Source organism: Chlamydomonas reinhardtii, chromosome 1 (assembly GCF_000002595.2).
Source record: "Chlamydomonas reinhardtii strain CC-503 cw92 mt+ chromosome 1, whole genome shotgun sequence".
Lineage (NCBI taxonomy): Eukaryota > Viridiplantae > Chlorophyta > Chlorophyceae > Chlamydomonadales > Chlamydomonadaceae > Chlamydomonas > Chlamydomonas reinhardtii.
In genome coordinates this window covers 4,407,013-4,426,557 of record NC_057004.1, presented here as the reverse complement: position 1 = coordinate 4,426,557, position 19,545 = coordinate 4,407,013, and the positions used below count along the sequence as shown (strand labels likewise).

At 64.3% G+C, this 19,545-nt stretch overlaps 3 protein-coding genes across 3 annotated transcripts; 1 reads left to right on the top strand and 2 right to left on the bottom strand.

Moving 5' to 3' along the window:
• Nucleotides 1-73: 73 nt before the first annotated feature.
• Nucleotides 74-5,595, bottom strand: CHLRE_01g030000v5 (uncharacterized protein). Its single transcript, XM_043058622.1, has 7 exons — nt 3,673-5,595; nt 3,335-3,431; nt 1,881-3,118; nt 1,508-1,588; nt 1,133-1,270; nt 756-910; nt 74-496 (listed from the first exon to the last, which is right to left on the bottom strand). Exons 1-7 carry the CDS (start codon nt 4,963-4,965, stop codon nt 301-303), a joined length of 3,198 nt encoding a protein of 1,065 aa, XP_042928536.1. The 5' UTR covers nt 4,966-5,595; the 3' UTR covers nt 74-300.
• Nucleotides 5,596-5,715: 120 nt separating this feature from the next.
• CHLRE_01g029950v5 (uncharacterized protein) lies at nt 5,716-9,517 on the top strand. Its single transcript, XM_001689992.2, has 4 exons — nt 5,716-6,351; nt 6,530-7,251; nt 7,401-7,709; nt 7,895-9,517. The coding sequence occupies exons 1-4, from the start codon at nt 5,803-5,805 to the stop codon at nt 8,223-8,225; spliced, it is 1,911 nt and encodes a 636-aa protein (XP_001690044.2). The 5' UTR covers nt 5,716-5,802; the 3' UTR covers nt 8,226-9,517.
• A 496-nt stretch (nt 9,518-10,013) lies between these two features.
• Nucleotides 10,014-19,505, bottom strand: CHLRE_01g029900v5 (uncharacterized protein). Its single transcript, XM_043058621.1, has 19 exons — nt 18,881-19,505; nt 18,396-18,607; nt 18,158-18,212; nt 17,810-17,950; nt 17,588-17,684; nt 17,146-17,471; nt 16,733-16,892; nt 16,305-16,526; nt 16,070-16,175; nt 15,813-15,922; nt 14,960-15,674; nt 14,706-14,820; nt 14,222-14,497; nt 13,109-14,027; nt 12,735-12,870; nt 12,500-12,583; nt 12,222-12,298; nt 11,821-11,983; nt 10,014-11,535 (listed from the first exon to the last, which is right to left on the bottom strand). The coding sequence occupies exons 1-19, from the start codon at nt 19,289-19,291 to the stop codon at nt 11,292-11,294; spliced, it is 4,569 nt and encodes a 1,522-aa protein (XP_042928535.1). The 5' UTR covers nt 19,292-19,505; the 3' UTR covers nt 10,014-11,291.
• Nucleotides 19,506-19,545: the final 40 nt, after the last annotated feature.

The window sequence follows — 19,545 nt, the reverse complement described above, 5'->3', positions numbered from 1 at the left end:
GACCCCCCTCCCCCCCCCCCCCCCCCAACCCCCAACCCCCCCCCCCCCAACCCCCAACCCAACCCCCAACCCCCTCCAAACCTTCCTCCCCCGTCACACCAGAAAATGCTATGCACGCACAGACGCCAACACAAAGCGCTTATACTGCCTCGCTCCCTTTATAAATATCATTCATGTGGCATGCGCGCACACGTCGACCCAAGCCAGCCGTTCATCTACAGTGCTACCCCACCGATGCAACACGATCCGCACAACACGCGATGACCTGTTCAGGCGCTTCTATGAATGCCCATTGTACCTCTAGCTAGACAAGCGCCTCGCGCCATCCCTGCCTCCACCCCGGCGCGCTGCTCCACCCGCGTCACCGCCTGCTCCGCCTGCTCCTGCAGTACCACCTCCCGCAGCGAGCACGTCCGCCGTGTCTACGAACGCGAAGTCCCCCACTCGGATGACCCGAAGCCGCCCACGGTGCTCCCGCAAGCGTGCCATGCCATACCTGTGTGCGACCGCAGGGTTTGAGGAATGGGATGCCGACATGGATTGGGCTCATGGGCATAATGCGGTCGTGGCGGTCATACCGGGCACCGCGTCCTTCCCTTTCTTGCTCAGTTGCTCTCCGCCGGCATTGCCGACCGACCACCTCAACCAGCAACCCCCGGGCCCCGACCGCGAGTTTGCGCGCGGCCATCCAGTGGGTAAGCCACCCGGGGACTGACACCCGCCCGGCCTGCTCTCTCTCACCCACTCTCACTCACCAGCACAGGAACACCAGCAGCGCCAGCACCACCAGCACCACCTCGCCCGCCACGCCGCGCGGGGTGGTCCAGTTGAGGCCGTAGCGCCACACGCCCGACACCTCGCCGTAGATCCACAGGAACACGCAGTAGGAAGCCAGGAACAGCAGGAAGGCCTGAGGGAGTGGGGGGTCGTGGGGGCCAGGTGGGGCGATGGAAAAGGCCAGCCGGTGGGCGACCACGCTACCAGGCTTTCAGCATGCATGGTGGCTGACTGAACCCTTGGCGTTGGGCCTCCTCGAAATCTTGCGGCGCGGCATGTCGCAAGAAACACTGGCGCACTCGCGCAACACACCCTGGCCACGCGACCCTGGCACGCGCACACGCAGGCGGCTCACGGTGAAGTGCACCGACACCAGCGGCAGGCGGGTCAACATCACGTGCATCAGCGCCATGCCGGAGTTGGCGGCGTGCTTCATGTAGTTGGGCGCCGAGCGGGCGTTGAAGGACTCGCCCGCCAGCCCCACCAGCCCCACCTGCGGAGGGCGCGGCCCAGGCACGGTCAGGTATACGTCAACATTGGCAAACAGCACAACGTGTTTGGCGAGCTGCGTCATTCCCTTAAAGTCACGACCCACGAACTGTTTGGCCATATGCGTTCATGAGCCACCCCAGCTGCATCCTAGCCGCCCTGCCGTTGTCGGCCTGGCTGTGTGCAAAAGAGCACGAGGGGAGGAAGACGGCCCCCCCCCCCGTCGCGAGCTGTGACTCACCCAGTACACGATGGTGACGAACAGGGCGGTCACCACCGACACCTCCAGCCCCAAGCAGTGCGCCACGCTCAGCGCGTCCCACTGCGGAAGCAGCAGCGATGGCGGTGCACATCAGAGAGAGAGAGAGAGAGAGAGAGAGTGTGTGTGTGTGTGTGAGGTGGCATATGTTTGACACGATGCTGGTGGAGCAATTCTGTGGAGAAAGCACAGGTGTGTGTGCGCGGTTGCTTGTTCCCGGGATTTGCCCTGCGCATGAACGGTGGTGTTGCAGCACCGTGTGTACCATGCGCAGTGAAAGGAACCACGGACTACGAACTATCAATAGGGCCTGTGGCCGTAGAGCTATGCACAGACCAGGGCCGCGCTCACGCACCTGCAGGCGTGGCACCGTGGGCTCGTCTTGGGCCTCAGCAGCACCTGTTGTTGGCGGTACCCCTGAAGCCGCGCGCGCGCTGGGCTTCGCCCCACCTTCCTGTGGGGCAGTGTGTCCAACACTGCCGCCGTCGCGCTCCTCTTCGTTTGCCTCCGCGCTGTCTGCAGCCACCATTGTGTCTGCCCCTGCCCCTGCCCCTGCCCGTGCCTCCGCCTGCGGCCGTTGCTCCGGCCCTGGACCCGCCCCGCTCATGCCCGGGGCGCCGCCGGCGCTGTCAGCGCTGCCAGCGCTGTTGAACCTGCTGCGAGGCAGCTCTGTGAGGCCGGCGCCCGCAGCCACGTGTGAGCCGAGCGGCTGGAACGCGGCGCGCCAATCCTGCTGGCCGCCACTGCCACCGCCGCCGCCGCCGCGCCCCATCGCACCCTCGCCGCCGACAGCACTTTGTTGGACGGCCGTGGCGGCCGCAGCAAGAGGGCCCACCGGCGCAGCGCGGGCCAGGCGCTCAAGGATTGCGGCATGCGGGTGCGCCTGCTCTGATGACGAGCGGTCGTGGGGGCTCTCTGCTGGCTCAGCGCTGCCTCCCTCAGCGCGGCGGCGCTGTGGGCTGCTGTTGCGTGCGGCACGGCTGGCGCCGTCGCCGTGGCCCTTGCAGTGCTGGTCGGTAGCCTGCAGGTCGTCGCCGCCTGGTGTGAGGCCAGCAGAGGAGGTATGCTCAGCAGCCTCGCTCGTGCTTGGGGCTGGTTGGCGCCGCATTTGCTGCTGGTGCTGGTCGGGCGCGGTGTCGCTGTGCGTGCTGCGGCTAGGCTTGCCGTGCGCAGTGGCGGCGGCCACACCGGTCGCAGTCGCTGCCACAGCCATAGCGGCGGCGCGGCTGAGCGCATGCACCGCAGCCCCCAGCGGTCCTCGCGGCCGCGTGCCGCTGCTGCCGCCGCTCCTGCCGCTAGAGCTGCTGGGGTTGCGCCTGAGGCCGTGGCCTGTACGCCTGCCTTGCTCAATGTCCGCCGCTTCCTCCGTCGCTCCACCGCCCTGCTGCGTGTGCCCGTGCGGGAAAGCTCCCTTTGAGGCAAGGGAGGAGCCCCAGTTGGTGCGCGAGGGGGAGTTGTCGGGGCGCGGCGCTGAAGCCGCAAGGAGCGGCAGGCAGCGCGCGGTGTTGACCGCGGCCAGGGCAGCGGAGAAGCCGAACACGGCGATGGCCCAGTCCGTGAAAAAGGTGACCCACCAGGGGCCCAGGTTTGACTCTGCAACAGCGACAGCAAGGACGGTCAGGTGGGGGAGGAGGTGCAGGACTGAGGACGGACTTGCATCGCTGCTTAGCCGCATCCAGACACCCGAGAACCTAGGCGGCATTGTGACGCGGTCTGTCGGATCAGCAGAATGCTAGATACCAATCAAGGTTCAATTTGCGGCGAAGCGCACGGGCTGCTGCAGCCACGCCTACTGCTACGCCGCCCCACCTTCAAACCGCTCCAGCAGCAGCACCGCCGTCAGGTACAGCGCGGTGAGCACGTGCAGCGCCAGCAGCATGGAGGGCCGCACCCAGAAGCTGCTCACCTGTACGCGGGAAGGCAGCGAGGCGCGTGAGGGTTCAGTGGTCAGGGGCCGGGGCCAAGGAGGGTGGACGCGAGCGACTGTGTCGGGGTCAGGTGCACCGGTTTAGAGAGGAAGCGAAGCGATGGGGACGTCGTACTCCTGACTGCTCCCGGGAGCAGGCGCCTGACATTTGCGGCTGCTTCAATACAAAGCAGCCCAAGCCCGCCCGCTGCACCCAATCTGCTGTTGCGGCCAGTCCTACCAGGTGGGCTGGGTCCAGGACATCAAACGCCCAGAACTCCCGAGGCCGTACTGCGTAGGCCCCCCCGCCCAGCACCGGCGCGGCTGCAGATGTCGGGACTGGCTGCGGTGACGGCCGCGGCTGCGGCTGCGTGGATGTGCCCTGGTTGGAGGATGGTGCCTTCTGTACCGCGGCGTTATGCTGTGAACCCTCAGGTCCCGCCGGCGCGAGCGCAGCAGCAGCTGGAGCACCAGAACCGCCGGCAGGGGCGCTGCTGCCACCACCGTCCGCCGCTGACTGGGCTGCCGCGCGCGTCGCCTGTCCAGCGTTGTCGCTGTTGCTGCTTCCGCACCGGCTGTGGCTTTGAGTGGTAGTCGAGAAGTGGGTCCGTGCGGAAACGTACTCTGGCGACGGCGACCGCCGCGGCGGCTCGGATGGCTCTGATGGCCATGCCCTATCGACGCGCGAGGGCGGTTGTAGCACGTGCATTTCGTCGTCGGCTGATATCCTGCCATCCACCAGCTGAGAGGGGGAGCTTTGCGCTACAGCAGAGCGTGGGGCTGCACTGGAGCGGCTGCTGGGTCCCCCCGCCCCGGTGAAGCTGCTGGCGGGCGGGCTGGAGCCGCCAGTGCCGTGTGCTTCGGGGCTGCCGGCGTCCGCGGAGGATGAGCCGCCCACTACCTCGCTGCCAGGGCCGGCAAGGCTGCCTCCAGCTGCTGCCACCGACCCGTGCACCGCTGCGCCCGCACCTGCTCCTGGAGGTTCGCGCAGGCTGCTGAAGAAGGCGGCGTGGTGAGGCAGCTTTCCCCCGCCGCCCTGAGCATCCTCGTCCTCCGCTGGCAGCTGCACCGCCCACCTCAGCTGCGTCACATGGCCATGCTCATAGACCGGCGCCGCTCCGGACACCGGCTGTGACGATGATGGCAGTGGCTGTGAGAATGGCGCTGGCGTTGGCAGGGGTGCTTCTGCGCCTGCCGCAGGTTTGGTGGCTTTCCCCGCTGCCGCCGCTGCCGTCACAATGGGGACCCAGCGGGTATTGCTGGCGAAGAAGGTTGAGTGGGAAGGCGAGTGCGCCGCGCCAGAGCCACGCCGAGCTCCGCAGCGGCAACAGCAGCAGTAGCGCGACAGCCAGCGGCCCAGTGAACGGAACCGGCGCGCGACGCGGTCGCCCAGCACTGGGCACGAGTCGTTGGCCAGGCAGCTCAACAGCAGCGCTACCGCGACGATGAGCACAGCGAACACTGGCCCAACCACAGGCGCGTGTTTGGCTTCACCGACCGCCTCAGACGTCGCAGGTGGTGCGGCTGAAGACATTTGTGGGTTGGAGCAGAGAGGGGGCTGTTACTTATCGACAATGCTTCAAGGAAACGAAAAGCGCAGGGTGACCAGAGTACGTTGTAATGCAGACCCTTGGGCCGGGCATGGCCCCTTCAAGTGTCCAGCAGCTAGCTATGCGGCATCTCGATGGCTTGGCGGAGAGCCATGGTATCTTACATTTGTAAAGTGGGTGCACAGTGAGGCAGGCACTAGCGGGAACATTGATGCCGCGGCAGACTGAAGGGGCGAGACCACCCCTAACCTGACCCGCGCCCCCAATCGTTCTTGGCGCCTTCGCATGCGCGTTGCCTGGATCTGTGCACCTAACCGGGAGTAAATCTTATTGCGCAGACATAGGCACCCCCTGCGCTTCTCAGGGCGCTTGTGGCCCTGCGCTTTCCATCCTAATCACACCATCCCAGCCTGCCAACATCCCCCCTCCGGTTCCTTCCATGTCCGCCTCCGGCTAGCCATTTGCTTGATGGCACAGTTACATCATGGGTAGCAGCGCCGTTCGCAAGTCTCTGGAAGGGCGCCAGCGCCATTCCTGCAGACAGCCGGCCCTGAACTCTGCAGCTTTCGCGCTCCAGCCGTGAAGAGCCACCACAGCTTTCTGCACTGGCAGAGCACATTGGGCGAAAAGGTGAAGGCGAAATAAAACATAATTGGTGCCGTACTGCCTCGCGATGGGGGCCGCATACTTGTTCTGGCAAACGCGCACAACACTGCACTATTCGTAGACTAAACAGTGAGGGCTCAGCAGGTGGCAGTCAGAAGCGCGCAGTCAGTTTCAGTATCATCGAAATTGGCGCAGCAACCACAAATTCTGCGATCATGACGGACCTCGCAGACGACTTCCTCTGCGACTGGGCATGCCAGGTGCTGGAGGGAGACCAGGGCCTGCAGGGCCTGGACGACTGGAGCCCCAGCCACAGCCACAGCAGCTTTGACTGCGCCGCGAGGGAAACTGATTCGGCTTCAGCCGACTCCTCCCCGACTGCCACCTGCAGCCCCACGCCACCCTCACCAACTACCACACATGTAGCCAACAGTCTAGCGATTCAGGCAGAGCAGCAAGCGACGGCTTCTCAGGCCGCTTTGACACTAATCCAGGCGATCGCCGCGCAACAGCAGCAGTGTTCGCAGCTCGCCGCGGTGCCCGGCCAACAGCAGGCCGCGGAGCCTTCGCCGTCGACGGGACAGTCCACGGGCTCGCTGTCTCAAGCGCTGGCGGCAATTGCTTCTCAACAGCCCTCTCGGCCTGGAAAGCGCGGCCGGAAGCCCTTCCCGCGGCTGCCCGACCTGCAGCAGAAGCTTGACGAGCTAACACAGCAGCACCGCAACCTGACGTCGGAGAATGCCTTCCTCAAAAACAAGCTTAAGGTGAGCGAATGCGGCGCGCAACTTGTGGTGATTCTGACGGGTGCCTCGTCGCTCCTCAGTTTGGAAAGAGAAGTAAAGACGACAATTGCTTGAAGTTACCCACTCCTCCTGGTCCTCGTATACAGCGGCCGCAGCAGTGGTGACCCTTGACTCCCCCGCTCCTTGCAACATTTCACAGGTGCTGGAGCGCGTGGTGCCGCTGCGCGAGGAGGCCGTTAACAAGCTCACGGCAACCATGCAGCCGACGGTTTCGGCGCCAGCCGCTGCGGATGCTGCACACGATCGGCCTGTGTACGCGCCGCTGTCACCCACCCCCTCGGGCGAGAGCGGAGGCTCCTGGCCGGGCGCCGCACCGGCTGCCGATGAGGCGCGTCAGGAGCAGGTGGCAACGTCGTCCGGCGGGCCTTGCGCCTCTACAGCCTGCTCAGTCGACGAGAGCGCCCGCAGCGGCAACCGGCACGCCGCGGCCTGCAACGGCCGCGACACTGACGTCTTCATGGGCCTCGCCGCGTTCAGCTCCGTGTCAACTTGCGGTGCTGGCCTCGGCTTTGGGCGAGGACTGGCGCGCCAGTGCTCGCCGCGTCCTTCCTGCGGCACTGCTCCGTGCGGCGTGCAGCACCAGAATCACGCCGCTTCCCTGCTGGCGCTGTGCCCCGGCATTGACTGCGAGGCCGCCCCGCTCACCGCCGCCACCGTGGAGGAGCTGCGGCACGCAACCCCGGACCAGTTTCGTGGCCTGTGGCGGCATGTCTGCATGCAGCTGGGCGTGCTAGTGACTGGCGCCGAGGTGCACGGGCCCGGCAGCGTGCCCGCAGTGCGGTTGGAGAACTACGTACAGCGGCTTGGCTGCTTCATGGACAAGCTGGCTCTGCTGGCGCCGTCAAGCCTGCTGGACAGCATGTGAGTGCATGGAGGAAGGGCTGCGCAGGATTTCTGGGCATATACGAGGCCGGTAGAGTTGCTGCTCAAAGTCGACATGACATTTCGTCAGCCGTTGTATGCAGCATTGGGCAGATTCTGAGGTTCTGCGTGTCTCTCGTTTTTTACAGGTACACGAGCGTCGAGTCCGGCCTGCCCGAGCGCCCCAACGAGAGCTTCTGGCTGACGTGCGCCCGCTCGCTCCAGCTCAGCCAGCAGCAGGTGTCGGAGCTCGCCGTGCTGTCAGCGTACCACCACGATAACGTGGCGTCGCTGGTGCAGCAGCGTGGGCAAGTCGCCGCACAGCTGGCGCTGCGAGCGACACCGCAACCGGGCGTCGCAGCATGTGCTGGGCAGGACGAGCTGGTGCAGCAGCTGGCGCGCACGGTTGAGAAGGAGCACGCGGCCTGCCGCGACCTGTCAGACTACGTGCGCACTAGGTATGTCGTTGTACCACTGCAATTCTTTGTTGTATGTGGCCCCCCTGTCGTTTAGGCGATTACCGCAGAATCTTTGTTGTATGCGGCACGCTTGTCGATGTGAAGGTGATTGGCCGGGTGCGGCTTCGTTTTTTCCTGTGTCTGCTTTCTAACTTTGTCCTTCTCGCTGTTTTCTGTGACCGCAGCGTGCTCACGCCGCTCCAGGTGGCGAAGCTAACAAGCGCGGCTTACCCATTCATCCCCGACTGGGTGGCGCTGCTGCACGCCGTGGAGCAGCACATCAATAGCTGTGCCGCGCCCGCCGCAATGGCGACCGGGCAGGCAGCAGCCTCAGCAGCCGGTATTGCGGCACTTGCCAGCCTTATATCCGCGGCGCGCCAGGGTGCAGCGGCTGCCGTCGCACCCGCGGCAGCGGCGCCGCGCCCAGCTGCCCCTGCGATACAGCCGGCGGTGCAGCTGCAGGCTTTCCTGGCCGCGTTGCAGGCGCAGCAAGCGCTGGCGCGGGCGGCAGCCTAAGCACGACGGAAGAACAGCAGCAGAAGCCATGACTAGCACTGCATACTACAAATCACGATGCGATAGATAGGCAGGTTATAATGTTGTTGTGCGGCGCGTTCATGGTAAGCTGCCATTGATGTGGATTCAATGGTATCTTCCCTTATATTTTGCAGTTTGTACGAGCAAGCTGTCGTTGATGTGGATTCAACGGCAGCTTGTTGTTGCATTAGTACCCAACACGCTTCCATCGGTGTGGATTCGATGGCGGTGGGTTGGTTGTCTTCATGTGTTCGAGTCCTTTACTGGCGTGATGTGTGCTTGCGCGCCCAGGGTTGCTGTCTTGCGACCGGGTGTGCACACGCTGTACAGCGTTCGAGTGACGAGGTTGCTGATTTAACTTTGGTGAGAGACTATGCATGCGAACTAAGCGATGGAACGGTCTTGGAACTGGCCACCATGCGAGAGCAGATGTAGGGACTAGGGATTAAAACATCAAACCTGGACTAGCGACAAACATGTACTAAGCTGTGATTTATACGTGATTGGTATATAAACAGCGCCAGCAGCCAGCAGCGGGCATGGCTCCAATTGATTTCATTTTTTCATTAGCTTGCTCGCGCCTTCAGCACGAATCCATTCATGGATATGGTACGTGTTGGCGGCGCGTGGGCGGGACAGTCTGCAATGGCATATCATTGTGGATATGGTGTGCCACGGCGCTGCTCCCCGGTGTACAAGAGTTTGTTGGACCGGCGCTCTCGGCTCGTCATTATGGATATGACGACAGCCGGGTGCTGCGGTGTGGTAATGATGTGGCCCGGGCGATGCGTTACCACTGTGGATGTGGTGCGCATCCGCGCTGTGGCGTGGAGGGACTTGCACGGATGGGTGCGGGGGTGATGCCACTGTGGATGCGGCTCGCCTCTGTACGATGACGTGACGTTCGGGGGAATCAGGCCGAGGACTCGCGGTGGGCCACTATGGTTGTGGCATGTCCGAGTGCCGAGGCGTGGACGAGAAGCCAGGCACGGTGCACTGCCGTTGTGGATACGGTGGTGAGCGTGTGCTGGCGGTCGGCGCGGACAAGGGAGGTGCTTCTCCTATGGTTGGAGAGACACTGAACTAACCGGCGCTGGCCGTGCGGTGGCACAGTACGGGGCGATGGGGGCTGTGGATGCCTTCGGAGCCCCGTCTGAAGCTGCCCTGTTTGAAGGATCTGTTTTTGTTGGATGGGGTGGGGGGACCCTTTGGGTGGCACAGGGACAAGCAGCAAAGCAGCAGAACGGCATCTGCTTGTGGCACAGCGGCAGACAACCAATTTTCTTGCTAGGCGCTTGACGATCACCCGCGACGGCGTAACCATCAGCATACCGGTATACCGTAGCTGTATCTGAAAGCCAGACAAATACCCGCGTCTGCACCGGAAAGTGCACAGACTGGACCCCCACTAACGGATTGGGTTAGGGGCGGTAGGGATGGGAACCAGGCTTTCAGGGATTGGGTTTGGGTGGCAGGGATTGGAACCATCTGCCTGAGCAAACCTCAGCCGCCGACGGGGAAGTACCACCGCCAGCACCACCGCCACCCTCCCCTGACCACCGCCACCTGCCGCCGGCTGCCGGCCGGGCTGGCGGCACAGGTACTGCGGCCGGGGTGAACCGTAGTACTGATGCTGCATCAGCCACAGCATGTTGCGTGCCGCCTGCACGTCCTGGTGGCTAGGAAGTGCAGCGCGCTGACACGGCGGTGCGGCAGCTAGAAAGTCATGGCGTCCTTGATTTGGTAATGACTGGCTCACAGAACTCGGAGACTCAAATGAGGATCAAGTGCCTGACACTTTCAACAGCACTTCATGGACTTATACGTGGCTCCGTTGGCACTGTGTAGGTGTAGCGCGCATGGCAGGTCGTTTTCGGTGTAGATATGCCGCGCCCCTATGCCGCGCCCCTATGCCGCGCCCGCATTAGTTACGCAACACTCGTCAATAAAAGCGGGATGGAGACACACTGCGGCCCCATTTCCCCGCCAGTCCCCGCCCGCCTGTGTCAGCCCCCCCCGTCAGCGCCCTTTCCCCGCCTTCAGCCCCCTGCCCAACCCTTGGTGGTCAGGATAAAGCAATGGATTAAGTGGACAAAAGGGCCCCTTCTGCAGCACTGCTGCCTTGTGTACCCCCTCCCTGCAGAGCTTCAAGTCCGTCGCCACGTTGGTTTCGGTTTCTGGCTCACAATCAAGCCCACAGTGCGCGAAAACAACCCTCCCCTGGTTCCCATCCTTCTGAATGACCAGGTGCACCCATTATCGAGAATGCTTTTAAGACTAACACTGCGACACCGATGACACATTCTTGCCCCGAACATGGCTTCAACCTGGCGAGCGCGTACAGCACCGTTCAGCCCCGGACAGGTGATACTAAGGCAGGAGTAAAGGTTCCGCACCCTCCTTACTTTCACAAGCAGGACAAGATATGTGAGTTAACACAAACCTTCCTGTCCCCCTCAATAGACCAGGTGCACCGACGACACACTCACGCATTAAACGTGTCATCATCAGGCAACGCCTAATCCCTCACTCCAATGCCGCTGTCGGCAGCAGACACCCCAACACTTGCCCAACACCCCCATGCATGCAGACTCGGTTTGTTTCGCCAAGGTTCCAATCACACATTCGGGTACTGTTCAGGTGCAATTTGCACCGCACTGCTTGACATTGGGTGGCCGCATCCCCTTCGCACATGTGCAACCCAGCCTGCAAATGCACCCGGAGCAGTACCCTATGCAAATAGTACTTCGGCAACTGGGAATCCAGCCCACTACGCCGCATGGCACAGGACTAACCCACGAAAGTAAGTCACCCCGGCACGAGGGGGCAATCCCAGCTCGCACCTGAAGACCGGACATACGACTGTGAAAGAAATGGCTCGGGGAGAGTGAAGGGTACCACCCGCATGGTGCAACGGCTTGAACATAAATTGGGATAGCGACTAGCTATATTGAGACTAGCTAGCAACCCCCTGCGCCCTTTAAAACCCCAAAACGCAATCTTCTAGATATGTTGCCTATGCCCGCTTCAGGACTTGAGTTGGGTTCATTTCCAGCTGCCGCGCAGGTTCACCAGGCGCAGGCCCGCCGCTGCAAAGGCGATGAGCACAATGATGGCGTAGATGCAGCCCAGCACTATGAGGTCGGTGTTGAGCATGTCGCTGTTCACACCCAACAGCGACAAGAACAGCGTGCCCTTGACGGCGGGCAGGCCCTGAGGCAGGTCCGGCGAGGAGAAGTTGAGCACCAGCGGCGACAGCTCGTTGATGACCAGAGCCTCCCACGAGAAGCTGCAGGAGGGGGGGAAGAAGTGGCAGGGGTTGGGCAGGGCCAGGTTAGCGGACATATCAGGATGGAGCAGCGTCGAGGGAGCTCGGATGAAAGCGGGTTATGCCGCCACGCCTTACGTTGCCCGCATGAACGCCCGAGGGCTGATAACGTGCGCACGTGAACCGACGGTGCCCTGCCGAGTGTGCACATCCCTCCCACCCCCCTCTAGCGCCCCACACATGGCCCGGGCCGCTCAACATACACAGCACCACAGCCCCGTGCCTCTGCCTGTGGCCGGCACGCACCGGATGGGGCTGACGTACACCAGCCAGCGCAGCCAGGGCACGATGCTGTCCTTGTTGGCGAGGAAGCCGGAAAACAGCGCGCACACCAGCAGCAGCAGGTTCATGACCAGCACGGTCTTTCCGGGCGACGACAGCATGAAGCTCAGGCCGATGCAAGTGGCGCCTGTTGAGGGGTGGGGTGGGGCGGGGCGGTGAGGGCAGGGCGGTGTGCGGCGGGTGCGGCGGTAAGGGCAGGGATGGTGAGAGCTGGGTTCGGTGCGCGTGTGGTGTTGGGTAGCGCGTGCGGCGGGACAGGTGATGCCCGACTCCTGATGCGACCCGGCAACTGACTGCTAGCTGTGTTCGACACACGCAGCACATGGGACGGTGCAGGCGAGGGGAGCCGGTGCACCCGCGCCTACCTGACAGGCAGGACATGGTGACGAAGGTGCCCATGAAGGTGAAGAACGCGGCGGCCTGGTCTCGCAGCCCCATCAGGCTGCAGAAGCGACAGGCGGAAGAACACCCACGTGCGAAAGAACGCAGTCAGCGGCTCAGCGCAGCGGTATACAAGAATGGCAGAAAGCGTATGTGCTTCCATTATCCCCGCGTTGTTGTACATTGCAAAGCCTGACCGTATACGATAGGGCTACTTACGGCTCCACCGTCACAGGCTGGCACTGTTTGCCGCAGCACTCACAAGTAGAATGGAAGGCCAAAGCACCAGGCCGGCAGCGCGCGCAGCAGCACACCATCCAGCACCAGGCGGGAGGCCAGGTACGGCCTGCAGGCGAGGCGCAGCAGTGGGGGGCAGTATGGGCATGACTAGTTAGGCGGGGGGCAATAAACTGGCAGCGAGGTAACCTCAGAAGTCTTCCCCGTTACCTCTACCGGACTTTGTCCACCCCCCAGCACACGGCACACGCCCTGCTCACGTGATGCCGTATGAGCGGCGCAGCAGGTCCCGGTCAACGATGGCGCGCTCCGGGAACACGCCGTCTACGGCGCTGGTGGCGAAGCACGCCAGCAGCATCACCGCGAAGAAGATGGCGCCCACACGGTTCTGGGCGCCTGCAAGGCAGGAGCCGACGCGTAGGTCTCAGATCAGGTCCTATACTCGACTGCGTTATTACGAAAAGGGTTATACCACGACGTTTCGAGCGGCAGCATGCCCGCCGGCCATGCGCAGCTCGGCCCTCAGCACCTTAGCCCCCTGACCCCCAAACCGGAGGGCGCACTCCCCGGACGCAGTTCTCCTCCACTCCACTCTACTCCAGTCCACTCCACTGGAGAGCACCTGGCGACTCACCCGACACGTTCAAGTCGGTGTCCGCGAACACGCCGCCCACCACCAGCCCAATGCTGCCAGTCACCACCAGGTGCAGCAGCAGCATGGACGGGTTGCGCAGCGCGTCCAGCCCCGCGCGCCACGTCAGCACGCCCAGCTCCAGCCACAACCGCCGCGCGCTGGCGCCGAAGCCGCTGCCGCCGGCGCGCTCACGCAGCAGCCGCCGCACATAGTCACCCTCGCCCGCACCCTCGCCCGCGGCAGCATCGGCGCCGCCGCGCGCGGAGCGCGCCAGCGCCGTAGGCGGCGGCGCAGCCGCCGCCAGGCCCTGTGCCACTGCGCTGGAGCCCCAGTGTTCCTGCAAGCGCCGCCGCACCTCGCTGTCGCCCAGGCCCCAGGGCTTCTGGTGCTCGCCCGGCACCACCAGGTCCAGCAGGTGGTCCGCCAGCGGCAGACCCGGCGGCGGCAGCGGCACGCCGGCCGCCGACAGCGCCGCCGCCGCGCCGCCCGGCGGCCCAAAGTAAGCCACGCGCCCCGCCGCCATGAGCAGCACACTGTCCAGCGCCGCGAACAGCGCCTCTGACGGCTGGTGTAGCGACATGACCACCACGCGTGGCGCGCGCGACCTGCCGCCGCCGCCAGCCATGCCGCCGCCGCCGGCGACGCCGCCCGCCGCCACGCCGTGCAGTACCGCCATGGTGGCGCGCGCCGTCGCTGAGTCCAGGCCGGACAGCGGCTCATCCAGCAGCAGCAGCGGCGGGTCTGTCACCAGCTCCAGCGCGGCGGCCACGCGCAGCCGCTCGCCGCCGGACAGCGTGCCGCCGCCGCCGCCCCCGCTGCCGCCGCCGCCGGTGAGCGTCATGCCGCCTCCGCCGTGCCAGACGACGCGGGTGGCCAGGTGCTGTATGCCCAGCTCCGCAAGCACCTCCTGGATGCGAGCCTGCGTATTGCAATCGCGTGTTGCCATGGGTTCGCGAAAGTCAGCAATACGGGCAGCTCACACTGGAGCCTAGCACGCTGGGTACGACGCAACAACCACGCGGCAGCCGGCGTGTTCCCGCCGCCCGTTGGTGCCGGCCCCAGACCCCACAGACTAAGCCTGCAGACCCCCAGCCCCCCGCGACCCAGCCGCACCTCCATGTGCCGCCGCCCCATGGCCACCTCGCCGCTGCTCATGCGCAGCACAGCACTGGCTGCCACGCACTCCGCCACGGTGAGCGAGCGCGCCAACAGGTCGTGCTGCGGCACGTGCCCCACCAGCGCCGCCAGGTGCCGCGCCGCCGCCACGCGCCGCCCGTCCAGCGCCACGCAGCCGCCCACGCGCCAGTGCAGGCCCGGACCTACCAGCCCTGCAAGCGTGCTCAGCAACGTGGTCTTGCCGCTGCCGCTGGGGCCCAGGATGCCCAGCACCTGCAAGGAGCAGGTGGGGAGGCAAGGGTTGGGTTGCGGGTTCGGCCGAGGGAAGGGCCGGGTGCATGGCGGTTCGCCAGCCAGTGGCTTGTCAACCACCACACACACGAGGCCACCGCGATACTGGGGCTGAGCTGCCCCTGAATGCACATTCTCAAAAAAGATAGTTCTAGACTAAGTGGTCCGATGGGGGTCTCGCAGTGCGCACCTCGCCGGCCACGGCGCGGCCTGACACGTTCTCCAAAAGCGTCACCGAGGGCCGCACGTGCCAGGGCCGCAGCCAGGAGCGTTGCGGCTGCGTCGCCACCGTCAAACCGTGCCAGCTGCGTGGACAGGTGGTTAATGAGGTGGGGTGTCAGGCTGCGTGTCAGGTAAAGGGCCAGCCCAGCATGCAAGGCGTCCATTCTGGCAGCACGAAGTTGACTGTAGGAGAGGCACGCATGCCTGCATAGCCGCGCGCACCTGAGCTCCTTTACCAGTACATAATCGCCCGCGACCGCCCGCGTTGTTGATGCCGGCTCGCTGCTGACGTCTTGAGCTCCACCCGTAACTGCCCGCGTCTCCTTAGCGCTCGACTCAGCCCCCGTCGGCAGCGCCACCAGCGCGCGGCCCACGCCGCCGGCAGTGCTGCCAGTCAGCTTGCTGCTGGCACTGTTACCCACGCTGCTGCTGCCCGTTTGGTCGCCTGCGGGGCTGTGGCCGTGCGGGGCGTGCTCATGCAACTCCGACACAGACCCGGCTGCGTCTCGCCGGGGCGTGCCGCACGCCGGGGTCACCAGCTGCCCCGGGAGCAGCTGCTGCTGGGGTTGCTGTTGCTGCTGGCTAGGGCTAGTCTTGAGCGCGGGTAGGACCGATGGCAGCATTGCCGGCAGCACGGGGGGGTCCACCCCGTTACGGTGTTGTGAGCTGCCTGCCTCCACGTCCGCCGGCGCCGAGGCGCTCTCGGCTGCGGGGTCCGCGCTGGCCGCCTGCTGCTCCGCGCCCTCCGCAACGGGGCCGGCTGACGCCGCGCCAGCCGCTTGCGGCCCAGCGGCCAAATGGACGCCGGCGGGTGCGGAGGCGCGTACGAAGGCGGCGACCGCGAGCCCTGCAGTCAGCGCCACCAGCGCCAAGACCATGCTGGGCACCCAGGCGATGATAGGCGCCACCGCCAATGGGGGCTGCGACTCCTCCGCCTCTGCCAGGGTGCAGTAAAAAGGGCAGGTGCAGGGCAAACACGTGGCGTAAGCGGAGGCCGTCAGCTGGGAAAGGCAAAGCCCAGATCGTTCGGTGGATGCTGGATCAGGAGCTTCTTGCGGCGGGACGCCTCACGCACCTAACGTCACAGTAATTACCCCGTTGACCGGGTCAATGCACTCGGCGGTCTTGCAGCTTGTGGGGATGGCTGTGATGGGCAGGCCCGTCAGCTCGAGCTTGCAGCCCGTACTGTGAGGGAGGGGAACGGACGTGCCACGGCGTGTTGAGGGAATCATCGCCATGAGCCGCACCAAATGAGGTGACGATGCAATCCCAAAGGGCAAGAGACGATGCAGATGCAACAGCCCGCGGGTCGAAGCGCCTTGCCACACTCACGTGCCGTCAAGAGAGGAGGTGGACTCCATCCCCGCGTCCGCACCACACGCAATACTGACGGCGCTGTTGAGGTTCTTGAACGTCGCCTCAGTGATGGTGCCCTCGGCTGCAAGGCAAGGCAGCCACACTTAAAGCGGGGCCGAGCCCAGGGCACACGCACCGCAAACATGTCCACTCCCAGAAGGATGTGACTCGTATGCAATGCCCTCGGCTGCATGCAATGCGACGGGCTTACCGTTGGAGCAGCCCTTGGGGCACTCGCAGCGAATGAGCGGGCAGTAGGCGCGCGTGGTGTTGACGGTGAACTCGCAGGCCCAGCCGGTACAGATGACGGCGGCATCACGCGGCATGCCCGACAGCCGGAACCTGAGGCTGCAGGAAGGCGTGGTGCCCACAGGCGTGTCGGTGGTCAGGCGGCCAGCATCCACAGACGCCGTGGCAGCGGAGATGTCGGAGCCTGCGTGCGCGGCGATGCCGAGATCCATGTCAGAAGGAGTACAGGGCCAGCACCTGGCCGGTCCAGGATGCGGAGAGCGAGGAATGACACATCGATGGTAGGAATGGTAGCGTGAGCATGCAGCACGAAGCGGCATGGCAAGGGAGCCTCACGCCTGCCCGGCCAGGGTGCCGACCTGGCCGGCCTGCGACGGCATGCGGGCGCACCTGCCGCCGGGCGGGTGGTGTTGCACGTGAAGTCGATGGTGGAGCCCAGGATGCCGCTGACCGTGGCGTCCAGGATGTCGCAAGCGTACACCTTGCTCAGGGTGCGTGGCCGGTACACCGGGCTCAGCGAACAGGTAGCGGTGGAGGAATTGGAGGCGGCCTGGCATTGAGAGCATCACGGCAGGGGAACACGAAGTCGGTTCACGGGCATCACGCCATGGACGAAATGCCTGTGGTAGTTGCATGCGTCGGGGCGCAGAGTAGAAACAGTCTGGCCTTGATGCAGTGCCATACCTGCCCCACCATTGCGACACATCCACACAGTGCTCCTTGCTCGTAATCTCAAACACACACACACTTGGTTTTTGCGCTTTGTCCCTTTACATCCCCCGCCCCCCCCCACACACACACACCTTGCACGCCGCGTCCGAATTGCATGTGGCGCAGCCGCTGCCACTGAAGCCCGCGGGGCAGGAGTTGCACAGGACGCCGAAGGGATCCCAGTCAAAGCCGAGCGGGCACGCGCCGTTCACAGGCGACACAGACCGGAGGTTGGCGCTGCCGCCCGCGCCACTGCCGATGCTGCTGTTGGCCGGAACGCAAGTGGGCGCTGGCGACGGGCTGGTTACGAGCGAGGGCGAGGGCGAAGACACGATCGCCGCGCTCCCGCTGGTGGCATTAGCGCCCGGCTTGGGGCAGAAGCCCCAGGGGACAATGCACTGTGTGCCGCTGCTCGAGACTGCGTTCAGCAGGGCGAATAGAGCCTGGTCAGCGCACAGGCCTGAAATCCATGCGTTCGCCATGCGGCGCTCATACACGTGACGTCTTAAGTCGTACCCACAGCCCGCAGCCCACCTGTCCAGCCGCAGTCGCACGAGCATACGGAGCTGCTGCCGCTGCCCGGCACGCAGCTGCCATAGTCGCCGCAATAGGTGGGGCAATCCAGCAGCGCCTGCAGCCGCAACACGAGTGGGAACATACTTACAGAGGCGGTGTAGCAATGTGGCGCTTGCCAGTTCATGCTGCTGCTCTTGTTTTGACAAGCGGCATGCTTTTGTGTTGCATTCCCGCGCGCACCTTGGCGGTGATGCGGCCGTCAATGGTCAAGTTGGCGAACGAGTTGTAGGGGCTGCTGAACACAATAATTTGTGACACAGCCTGGAACAGGATAGGCAAGGACGGAAACTGCACGTACAGCGTGTTGCGGCCACCCTCCGACTGCGTAGGGCCGGCGGGTGGGTGGTGGGTGGGTTGGTGAGGTAGGATGAGGTGGCGAAGGGACACATTGGAGCCCATGTGCATGTCGGTAGCCACGTCAAGTGCAGTGATGCCGGTTGGCCAGCCGGCATGGCCCGCCGGCACTAGCATGGGCACATGGAATGAGTATCGACGCGCCGCCCCACACCCCGCGCCGTGCGTGCTCACCCGCACATCCAGCCCCAGCGGTGCCGACGTGATGTTGCAGGTGTAGTTCGCCAGGCTGCGGGTGGGGGTAGCAGCGTGATTAGCCCGTGGTCAAAGCGCCATTGGCGGCCGCGCAGCCCTCGTCCCCGCATGCCCGCAATGCCCGAGCCTCCCCTGCCTGGCCCGAAGTGAAAGACCGAGGCTGCGGACCACACGCTCCCTCCCCGGTGCAATCTGGTGCCACAGTTGACCCGCTCACTTGTCATAGCGGTCGCCGGTGACGCTGTTCCTGCTGCTGATCCAGCCATTCACGAGCGTGGTCCGCACCGGGCCCGCAGTGAAGTTTACCCAACCCTCGCTTGGCACGGGCGCGGACGCAGGCCCGGCCACAGCCTCCACACGCATGTCAACTCGAAAGTCCGAGATGTTGTAGTCGTACGTGGGCGCACCGCCCAGGCCGGCCACCGCCGTCTGCAACGAGACAGTGAGCGCACAGATGAATGTCGGTCGCAGTTCTGTGGGTTGCCGTGGGTTACGAAGTTGTGTGTACAAAACGCAAAGAGCACCGCCCTGCGGCACAGCCCGGTCTACCAAAGCACATCGTGTGTGCATGAAAACCGTGCCTGCATTTGGGATCGGCTAAAAGCACAGGTTGCCTGACCTCCCGATGGTGACCCTTGTGTTGTGGCCAAACAGAAGAGAGTGCATGACGGTTACACATAACCGAAATGATAGCCGCCTTACCTTCCCAGTATGCAGCGCCGGCCAGAGCTGCAGGGGCGGGCTGTACGTGCTGGGTGATGTCGCGGAGGTCAGCACGAACTGGGGCCATGCGGTAACCCAGCCCGCGCGGTCGGTGGGGCAGGCGGCCAGCAACGCCGCATACGCGTACAAGGACCCCGTCCAGGCTCGTGGTACGTTCGCCTCAAACTTGGAGTCAGAGGAGAGCGGGGTAGAGGTGCTGCCCACGCGCGAGAGCGCGTTTGTGCCGGTAAGCACGACCGGAGAGGCGGCCCCGTCCAGCTCTAACCGTACGCGACACGCGGCCTGTGCGCCTCCAAGCGCACAGAAGGCCAGCACCGCCACAAGCAGCGCAGTGTTGGCAACCACAGCGCGCCGGCCTGCCATCAGGCTACTGCATCTCCTCTTCTTCATGCCACGACGCCAACGCGCGGCAAAGGCGCTCCAGCCGCGCACTCCGCGTGAACAGTTGGTTCGCAAATGCCCCGCTCCGCAGGCGTTGCACCTGCTCAGCTAAGTATTAAACGTAGGTTTCATATAAGGTTCAGCAAAATCGGGAAGCTAGCGCCCGGTCCAAGAGTTAGGACGGAAAGGGCGTCTTTTTCTTCTAGAGCTCCAGCGTGTAATTGTACTTAGGACTTGTTCTTTAAATCCAGCTATTGTACATA

Bases quoted from the DNA above. Each gene is read 5' to 3' on its own strand.
- CHLRE_01g030000v5 (XM_043058622.1), bottom strand. From the start codon at position 4,965: ATGTCTTCAGCCGCACCACCTGCGACGTCTGAGGCGGTCGGTGAAGCC. The intron at 1,589-1,880 runs GTGCGTGAGCGC...CTGCTTCCGCAG, and splicing joins CCACGGTGCCACGCCTGCAG to TGGGACGCGCTGAGCGTGGC. The intron at 497-755 runs GTGAGTGAGAGT...GGTCGCACACAG, and splicing joins CTGCTGGTGTTCCTGTGCTG to GTATGGCATGGCACGCTTGC.
- CHLRE_01g029950v5 (XM_001689992.2), top strand. From the start codon at position 5,803: ATGACGGACCTCGCAGACGACTTCCTCTGCGACTGGGCATGCCAGGTG. The intron at 6,352-6,529 runs GTGAGCGAATGC...AACATTTCACAG, and splicing joins TCCTCAAAAACAAGCTTAAG to GTGCTGGAGCGCGTGGTGCC. The intron at 7,252-7,400 runs GTGAGTGCATGG...CGTTTTTTACAG, and splicing joins TCAAGCCTGCTGGACAGCAT to GTACACGAGCGTCGAGTCCG.
- CHLRE_01g029900v5 (XM_043058621.1), bottom strand. From the start codon at position 19,291: ATGAAGAAGAGGAGATGCAGTAGCCTGATGGCAGGCCGGCGCGCTGTG. The intron at 15,675-15,812 runs GTGCGTGAGGCG...GCACCCTGGCAG, and splicing joins GGTAATTACTGTGACGTTAG to AGGCGGAGGAGTCGCAGCCC. The intron at 12,299-12,499 runs GTGAGTGCTGCG...TCGCTTCTGCAG, and splicing joins TTTGGCCTTCCATTCTACTT to CCTGATGGGGCTGCGAGACC.